Here is a 10,124-nt window from a genome sequence, read left to right as displayed (position 1 = left end):
GAGAGAGAGAGAGAGAGAGAGAGAGAGAGAGAGAGAGACTTCTCTCAGTATTTGGGAGGCTTCCAGTGCCCCGGATGACCCCCAGTGAGAGAAGGACAGGATGACACTCAGTGACATTAGCACCATGTCGGCCTCACACTCAACATTTAAATGCTCAGTGCTAAGAGTCAAAAATGGACAGACCTCAACAAGCAATTACAACTCAATCACTCAGCAGGGGCACGGAGTTTAAATAAAGATTTCTCTGGGCTTTGTTATTAAAGGGGACATAACACACACAGCTTCACCCAATCAAGTTGATCTTGAGTACCTATAGAGTAGTATAGCATCGTTCATAGCTCCAAATAGTCTTTAGTTTGATCATATTTATAAAAGAAAAGTGCAGCTTTCCGATTCTCTCTGAAAACAGCTGAGCTGCTGGAGGCGTGCCGTGGGCGGAGCTAAAGAGTGACGAGCACTTGCCCAATTGCCAACAAAACACAGACATTTGATGCCTAACAGTACAAAACAGTAATGGCAGAAGTACAGGATTGTCACAAGAGTGACAGTATCAAAAGGTAACTAAATCACTTCTGAGCAACTATATTTACTTAATCATTCTGTATTTTGTCATCTAATATAAATAAATTAAAATATTTAAATACTTTTTAGTCTGGAATACTCAATACTGGTCATTTCCAGACCGGGTTTGGGCTTCAGCTTATGCAAACCTCTATATCACAATAATGCCCATTCAACTTCTGAAAACCCATAAATGAAGCTATATAATGGGATCAGATAGAAAAGTGATGCCTTAACCAAACATTAACTTGTGTTCTCAACCAGCCAGCTCTGTTTCTGGATCATTAATTTCAACAAAGTGACATCCAGCGCATCCAGTTCAACATTCATGCTCATCTAATCAAAACTAATTCAGCCATGTTGCTGCAGCAATCATTTCTGTATGCTCCACCAGCTGCTACATCTCCCCAGGTGCATCTGAATCCATGCTTCATGACCAATGAATAATGAAGTCAGCAGTATAGAGTTTATATGAGAGACAAATGATATGTCAACTGTCTTGAGGGTGATGTGCCATATTCCCTGTAAATATGGTCACACCCACCAGACCTCAGGTCAACACAGATGATCCTAAACTGAAAATTTCAGTTGCATTGAAAAGGGGGCCCATGCGTGGACCACTTAATCATAGTGACCGTTCAACCGCAAAGTAACAGACTGAAATCTAAGCTGTCTGATCGAGTCAGGTCTGCTCTCGTCTCAAGGGACACGTTGAAGGTATGGAACAGCTTTGTACAGGCAAGTATGTTCCTTTTAATTTACAGATCCGCACAATGCTCCTGCATTAGTGATTAGATGCACGTTTGGAAGTGTCAGCAGTCCTTCAGGGACACAACAGGACAACTGGAAGGGAAGGCTGACACAAAAATAAAAATTCTATCATTTACTGTACATCACCCTCTTGTCCTTGTATGACTTTCTTCTGCAGAACACAAAAGTAGATATTTTGAAAGATGTTTCAAATGCTTTTGTCCCAATGAAAGACAATAGGGTTCAAAACAACACGGCACCCTATTGACTTTTACTGTATGTACAAAAAAATTTTTTATGTGTTCCACAGAAAAAAGAAACAAATACAGGTTTGGAACGCCAGTCCTACAGAGACTGTATTATTTGCATATGTAGGTTTATACTTTCTCCCACTCATTTTTCTACAGGATTCCATGCTTGATAGGATCATGAAGACTGTGTGACTTAATTTGACATCATATAATGGTAGAGGGAACCTCCTCATGACCGTCCACCACCGGCCTCCAGATCATAAATCTCTTACAGGGCAGTCCTAACTCCAATGATTGACTGAGTGCCTTAGAAAATAATTTATGAACTCCGTCAACACACTGTACTGAGGGAAGACAGGCACTGCTTACATAGTGACAATGACAAGACCTTCAAATTAAGACTAATTAAAATTAAGAGTAATTAAATCTACAAACTTGACCTTAATTTGTGTGGCCCTTTTCTGGTAAATACATTTAATGCAGCATACTTTAAAATGTATCAATGGATCTGCTTGCTGACAAAAATATAGAGGGAACCTCCTCATGACCGTCCACCACCGGCCTCCAGATCATAAATCTCTTACAGGGCAGTCCTAACTCCAATGATTGACTGAGTGCCTTAGAAAATAATTTATGAACTCCGTCAACACACTGTACTGAGGGAAGACAGGCACTGCTTACATAGTGACAATGACAAGACCTTCAAATTAAGACAGAATAAATCTACAAACTTGACCTTAATTTGTGTGGCCCTTTTCTGGTAAATACATTTAATGCATCATACTTTAAAATGTATCAATGGATCTGCTTGCTGACAAAAATAACTAATTTATAAAATATGCACATAAAAGAAAAACCTCAATTTTTGGCAGGATAACATTGGAATCTTTTAGCAAATGATGTTTCTTTTTACAAAAAAAAAAAGCAGAAGAGTGCACTGTAATAGCTTTTATAACCATTTCTAGACAACTAAGTTAGACAAACTCTATACAAAGTCTTTAAAGTTGTCTTCAAATGAAAGTTTTCTATAGGTAACAAAAAAAAAAAGCAGAAGAGTGCACTGTAATAGCTTTTATAACCATTTCTAGACAACTAAGTTAGACAAACTCTATACAAAGTCTTTAAAGTTGTCTTCAAATTAAAGTTTTCTATAGGTAACATAAAAACTGTATCAATAACAGTCACATTAATGTCATGCCTACATAATAAGTTAATAGAAAACTGCAAATGTCAATATTATGTGGCATTAAATCAAAAGGAAAAGCTGACAATTCAAAACAACAAATCACTGCTCATAAACGTGCAAAGTCCATTACCCAAATGAATGTACAATAATAAAATTGTTAATAATAAAATTAATATCGGTTTACAATAAAGTGTTTCGAGTTCCCCATTCAAATCGATATTTGAAATTAAATCCCTGCAGCACCTGTGGCACAAAACATGAGCACACTGTTTAGCCTAAAGCTAAGATTTTGTTTCACAACTACTGGATACACCTTAAACGCAACAATGGATAAGAATCTTACCATGTGGGACGCCTTAAGCAAGTCAGTCCACTTTCCAGATCTGAAATGTTCTTCATTTGCCAATATTTTGCGACCCACAGGCTACATTAGCCAGGCTGCTAAGTGTGCGTCCGCTCTCCTCCATGTGCTCAGCGGCACGCGCATCGTGGGGCTTTTAGTTTGCATCTGTCAGATCAGGGCTTGACGTCACCGCGCGACAACTTCAACTATTACTCCACAAAACAATAAGAAATTAACTTCTGGCTCGTAATTTTATCCCATATAGTCTGTTTAGCTTCATTATCATCCTAACAGTGACTGTAAATATCATAGTGTTTGACACTAAATCTTTTACCCTAAATGACAGCCTGTCTCAGACAAGCAGAGGAGATGTCACTTATTCAGGACTCTTCTTTCTTTGAGTTTTCATCTACATGGGTCCAAGGTTGGTCATAAAGACACTTACCTACCATAAAGAATGTAATAATCATAATGTATTTGCTAGAAATTATTGTGATGAGAATACACCCTTGCATGTCCGATTAGGCAAACCGTCAAATGACATGACAGTATTTACCTCTGGATGTTTATGCTCCACAGGGGTAAGTGGTTCATTTGAGGATGCCTGACAAACTGGAGCATGTTTTAATGTTTCTTTAAGTCATGGACCATTAGAGTATTAAAAGTGTGAACAGATAAGGTTTAAGCATGTGTGCAAAAAAGGCACACAGCACATATTTATTCTGTTATTTTGTCCTCATCCATCCAGTAGTTTAGTTAATCTTCTGACATCCAGTTAGCAGGACAAAAAAATGATATCAGAGAAAATGACAAAAAGAAGTTAAGTTAATCAAGTTAAAACTGGGTATGAAAAGGAGTATGTATGCCATCTACCGAACCCTTAAATACCCATTTTTCACAAACATGGCACTTGTGAGTCGAAGGTCAGGAAAAAATAAGCTGGTTTCCTTATGAGATTCCCTGTTCCAGTGTGGTCTTCAAAACTGCTCCACTGAAAGGAAGGTTACAATTTTTGGGCAGCAGGTGCATCGGAGCTCTTCTAAGAAAGTTAAATGCCAATTACTCTCATTAGGTACTCTCAGAATTAGACACACATCTTTATTTTCTTGTATAGAACATGCAGTTAACTAAAACAGAGCCCACTGTAAACGTCACTTACTCAAATCAGTGTAGCTAAGATCATGAACAGTCAGTGACATGAAATCAATATGTAGATGTGTGATTCGGCATAAGTAGCTTTACGTAAGGCACTGGCTTTGATGCTTGTAAATAGAGAATGTAATTCTGACACAAGCATTAGTCATCCTAAAGTTACAAACAGATGATTGCATTGCCAAGGTAAGTTATGTAACACAGAGTGTCTTACACTGAAAATATGCCAAATCCATTAAACATCAAATGTGTGCGTGACTGTATCTTCTTAATGGATTACCTAATTGAAGGCTTTGAAGTCATCATGAGACTGAAATAGGCAAAAGTAATGAGTCCACAATACAGTATTAGCCAAAAACACAGTTTTATAGAGAAATGCATTTTATGATTCAGAAATCAACAGCATCTTGAATACATATGTGCAATATGTACAAAACATTAAGTTAAGGCCAACAGTAAATGGAAACGCAGACCATTTCATTACTAAAAAATAAAATTAAATACAAATAAATCTAACCTCCATTATGTTCAAATTGTGGCAGTGTAATTGTATAAATCAATGTCAGATTGCTCACTATTTGCCACACCCTCGAGACCTTGTATTGACTTGACATAACCATACAAGGATGATAAAAACAAGTTCAGTCCATAAATTAAGTCCAAGCAACTTAAGAACTGCTTAGCTGTTCAAGTCTCCGTTTCAAATGTTCACATTTCCTCCTTAATTGCTCCTTAAGTGAGATCAGTTTTTGTTCATCTTCTTGTATGGTCGCTATGCACTCCGTCGCCTTCTTGAGTATCACCACTTTGGCAGCTTTCTCGTTGTTGGCCACGTCAGGAATCACGTCTCTCAGCGCGAAGAAACTGAGTTTGAGCTCGTTCCGCCGTTGCCGCTCGAGCACGTTATGAGTCTTGCGTTTGTCGTTATCCTCAGAGTCCGACGTCCTGGGACTCGTGCATTTACGGTTGTGGTTCATTTGTTTAAACACCCGGATGTTACTCTCGAATTTAATCCGCTTGACCGCAGGCTGCTCGCTCCGCGTGGATGGCTGCGCGGCGTAATTGTGTTGGTGAATATTAACGTGGCTCCGCTTGAGGACGACGGGGCTTTGATGCGTTGCGTTTGCGTCAGGCTTTCTCACAGACTTTCTCTTTTCCACCGTGACAACGTCGATTTCCTCCTCCTCTTCGTCATCTGTTTGGGTTAAAAAGCAAACAAATGTAAATTTGCCGCTCTGCTTATTCATTCTAGTCTAGACAACTTTGCGTAGAATAACGTGCAGTGGGCGGGGGCGTCCCTTTACGCAATTGACGCAACAATCTAGTATTAACACTTTAACCACCACAAATTCTTACATTGTTTAAAAAAAAACAATAAGCAGCAATAATTACAACTTATAAATCGAAACTTATCTAAGAGTGTGAAGTAAACTTCGTTTTAATCAGCATTAAAAAGCTGACCATTACTCACCGGAATCGCTGTCACTGCTGCTCCCACTGTTTGGTGGAGTATCCAGTGGCAGTGTTGTGGAAGTCGGTGTGGATGACGGTTTAGACGGCTTTGAGCTGTCAGTCAGCGGGAAAGGGAACACCACTGATGGGTCAATGCACTGTGAGGCAGGGGTGCTCATGTCCTGAAGGTAGCTGAGGTTAGGGCTGGACCGACAGCCGTCCACAGAGTCGCTCCTGGAAGACTCTTTCCTCGCCGCCTGGAGCGACGCTAATCTCTCCGACACCACCTTCTCCAGTTTAGCCGCGGCGGAGAAACCACTCCACATACAGTCCTGAATGATAATCGACTTCAGAAAAGACTGGGAGTAGTCCGCCTCGCAAATAAAACTGTGGTTGACCACGTCGTCCCCGAGAAACTCCGACACCATTTCCAGCTGGTCGGCCGTGGAGGGGAAGGGGTCTGACAGCGAGGGACGCCGGCTCGGGGAGAGCGGCGGAGTGGGGAGCAGTTCAAATTTCTTCCATATATCCTCACTGGGCGCCGGTGGCTGTCCGTGCTGGTGGTTATAGAAATCCTCATCCTCGTTGTCGAAATAGAAATAGGGCTGGTAGGAATCGTAGTCGTAATCGTAATTTTTACTCGCCATACTTGAATTCAGCGGCATGGTGAATGCCTGTGTAGAATACATTATGGTTAAAAACCGCCCTTTAAATGTTGCACAACTAGTGATTCATCGTAAGTAAACTTCAGTGCAGTATAACGTTAATTGTCTTACAAACCCATCAACTTACTGAATGAGTCACGTATTAAATAATACAGAACACTCATGTAAACTTAAAATATCTAAGATTGTAGTCTTGATATTATGGTCTAAATGGTTTAAAGACCAAAAGTTCGCCAAATATATATACACAAATAAAAACGTCCAAAATGAGAATAAATCATAATTCAGAAAGACTTACCGCAGCTGTGGTGAAACTGAATGAAAACTGACAATATGGTGAGATGTCAGTGTAAGTGAAATATCAGGTGAAAGTAAGTCCAAAGTGGGAGTGGGTCGCGCCGCTCAACCTCCGCACTTCTGCGACTACAGCAACAGAGCGGCTGCTTGTCATTTACTGCAAGATTTCGAACAGCTGCTCCCGCGGGTTTTAATACTACGGATTGTTTTTCCCCTCCCTTACTCTAGATATTCTTGCGCCGTTCCCGCCAAATGTGCAGGGCGTAGAAAGATGAACAGAACACAGAGTCGTTAGTTTCTTGTTAGTTGTTCTATTAACACGTAACTGAATGACAATGTATGTAGCAATGAAAAAAGATAATTAAGATGTGACCTTATTTAATGGAAACGAGTTACACATGGTACTACTTGTCATCGCGGAGGTTTTCCGGGGCGGAGCTTTAATGAAAACATTGCACATTGAGTTGTGCGTGAGGATTATTCCGAGAATCTACTGAGTGTAGTAGGCTACACCAGAACCCAACGCCTCTTATTGACACAGTTTACTAGTTTCTCTCACAGCTGTTTGTGCTGGGTGTCAGAAGGGGTGATTTTATATGATTTTATATCACAAAAATGTAACTGTTTCATAAAATAAATCCACAGACATCCTAATTATCCTAAATAATTATTTCTGATAATTACATTAAGCACTCTGACGATTATTTTTGAGAATGAGAATTTAAATATTTATTGAACTGTTTATTGTTAATTAATGCAGTTACTGTCGATATCTGCATTACAGTAATGCTGTAATGTTGCCTACTACTTAGGCTATGTTGTAATCATCATCATCATCATCATCATAACCAATATTATAAATAAATCAAGATTAGAGTCAGTTTTATTACTGATTGTCAAAATAAGTCTGATACAGTGTTTGATCTTGAACTGATGGATGAAGGAGCAAACGTTCTCGATTCTCTCAGAAGTGGTTAGTGCTTCCCTCTGGTGGCTATCTGTAATAAGTATCATAGGATTTAACTCAATTGAGTGATATTAATTATTATCTGTCTGAGACAAATATTGAGTTTATCTGCAGTAATTAAGCTTTTAAATTGAGTGTTATATTAAGCAGGATTCAAATACTTAAACCGTTTTAAGAGGATTTTAAACAGGTGTTTATTTGTGTCTTGGGACCTAATCTTTTTAGGACTTAGAATTGTTGAATATATGTAGGCCTATAGTATATTGATTTAATTGTATAATCCATAATAATACTTAATTGTCTTAATAAATAAAATATTTATTATTTTATAGGCACAATAAAATAATATTTTCAAAGCTTGGAGTCTGTAAGATTTTTTGATATTGATAGAGGTCTCTTATGCTAAGGCTGAATGTATTTAAAAAAAAAAAAAAAGTAGCTAACATTCTGAAATATTATTACAATAAAACTGGTTTCTATTTTAATATTTGAAAATGCTAAAAGGTAATTTATTCCTGTGATGGCAAAGCTGCATTTTCAGCAGTTATTTCTCCAGTCTTCAGTCACGTGATCCTTCACAAATCATTCCAGTATGCTGATTTGGTGCTCAGGAAACATTTTTATTATCAAACAGTTGTACTGCTTGTAAAAAAAAAAATAGCTGCATTTACACATTCTTTTTAGGATTCTCCAGTGGCCGACAAACTCAAAACAGATCCCCCCCCCCCAAAAAAAGCCATATTGATATTTTTATTTCATTTTATTTTATTATAATTGTATTTATTTTTATTTATTTTCACAGAACATTGTGCCTTGACAGTTGTGGTTACCATTCACTTTTATTCACTTACTTTATGCTATAAATATTTTTTTTGTGTTCCACAGATCATAGAGCTTTAAAAAATTGGATGAGTGAGTAGTGAGAGTAGTATGTCTATGTGTGCGTCTTGATACTTTTCAAGACATGCTCAACATGGCATAGTGACGTGTGATATATGGCTTAGCACAGATTCATAAGGCACCACCCTCTCACACTATCCTTCTGAGAATCGACAGGTCTGCTTTACTACCAGACATTCAACTCGACCCGTCTTCCCTTAATTTGCAGAATGCCAAGGGCCCATGTTTAGTCATGAGAGAGGATCCTGGGTGTGAGGGAAGTGGGGAGGGGAGGGCTTTTACTTTGGGGTTACTATTAAAGGTTTGTGTCTCAGAGCCAAATGTGCGCAAGGGAAAACCTGACCCCATGGGATTGCACTGTACCATACATAGCGTTGGACCGTCTGCACTTTATTGTGGGTGGAGGCCAAACATTTCTCTTTAATCTCATCACATTCACACATCAGATTTTTGTCAATGTCTGCCAGGTAACGTTAAAATATATCTCAATTCTCAAATAGTCGTATGTACAGTAGTGGGAAAGTTTGATTAAGGGAAGTTAATTGTTGAAATGTTGAATCAAACACCAAAGTTGGTTCGGGCAAACATGAAAACTGTCATTGTTTACTCACCCTCATGTCATTCTAATCCGACAGTCATGTCATTCTTCTGTAAAACACAAAATAATATATTTTAAGTAGAATATTTTAACTTTTTATGGCCATACAATGAAAGTCAGTGGGGTCCAAAATAACACTGGACCCTTTTGACTTTCATTATATCAACAAAAACACTTCTTCCAAATTTCTTTCATGTTTCACAGAAAGAAAGAACGTCATATAGGTTTGGAATGACATAAGGATTAGTAACTTATGACGTTTTCATTTTTGAGTGAACTCTCTCTTTAATGCTTTAGGTATTATGAAATTATAATTAACATTGTGTTATTATTTTTATTATTATAACAGCAAAAAATCTAAGAAATCTATTAAACGTTAACTAATAAATAATGTTTTTTTTTCATATTAAGTTTACTAATGTTAAATTAAGTATTATTATATGTATATATTAAATGTTGAAAAATTGTTAGTCTATGACACGTAATGCATTAATTACTGTAAATGAATTTAACATTATGGTAAGATGCTACCAGAAGAAACATTCCCAGTCTTATGGGGTTTTAATCAAGATATTAAGTAGAATATTGTATTAACACCCCCGCCCTCAGAAGTGAATGTGTAACTGGCCTCTGATCACGCGCAGAGCGCATGCGTGCTTCAATCCTGCACTTACCCTCAAGATGATAATGTCCAGGGTCTCTGTGTTCAGATGTCATGACAGTGTCAAAGTTGCACGATAGGGGGCGTCATTTCACCGCTATGAAATCAATGTATTCGCTCTCATAATCACATTGCAAATGTGGTAAATTTGACCTAATTTAGTTCCCTATTAATCAGACTCCATATATGTCACATCTAGAGGATAATTCTCCGTTTTCTGTGTTGCAGACTTCTCACCAACTGCAGTAAAAGAGACAAACACACTCTTACCTTCTTTTTAATAGTAGACAGAACACAAGAACCTCACCACAGACCACTTTAAACCACATTTTCACTGTTTA

At 38.1% G+C, this 10,124-nt stretch overlaps 1 protein-coding gene and 1 long non-coding RNA gene across 3 annotated transcripts in view; both read right to left on the bottom strand.

Annotated features, from left to right (window-relative positions):
- LOC107713992 (uncharacterized) overlaps window positions 1-3,243 on the bottom strand; it is a 57,489-nt gene extending 54,246 nt beyond the window's left edge. For both annotated transcript variants that reach the window (XR_001636943.1, XR_001636944.1), the window contains exon 1: window positions 3,092-3,243. This is a non-coding gene — a long non-coding RNA (uncharacterized LOC107713992). The remainder of the gene's footprint in view (window positions 1-3,091) is intronic.
- A 1,038-nt stretch (window positions 3,244-4,281) lies between these two features.
- On the bottom strand, window positions 4,282-6,829 carry mycb (MYC proto-oncogene, bHLH transcription factor b). The gene is made up of 3 exons (XM_016519683.1): window positions 6,659-6,829; window positions 5,715-6,369; window positions 4,282-5,438 (listed from the first exon to the last, which is right to left on the bottom strand). Exons 2-3 carry the CDS (start codon window positions 6,358-6,360, stop codon window positions 4,912-4,914), a joined length of 1,173 nt encoding a protein of 390 aa, XP_016375169.1. The 5' UTR covers window positions 6,361-6,369; window positions 6,659-6,829; the 3' UTR covers window positions 4,282-4,911.
- Window positions 6,830-10,124: the final 3,295 nt, after the last annotated feature.

The sequence above is a fragment of the Sinocyclocheilus rhinocerous genome, unplaced genomic scaffold, assembly GCF_001515625.1.
Source record: "Sinocyclocheilus rhinocerous isolate Xijiao unplaced genomic scaffold, SAMN03320098_v1.1 scaffold2043, whole genome shotgun sequence".
Lineage (NCBI taxonomy): Eukaryota > Metazoa > Chordata > Actinopteri > Cypriniformes > Cyprinidae > Sinocyclocheilus > Sinocyclocheilus rhinocerous.
This window is presented reverse-complemented; position numbering and strand designations above follow the sequence as displayed.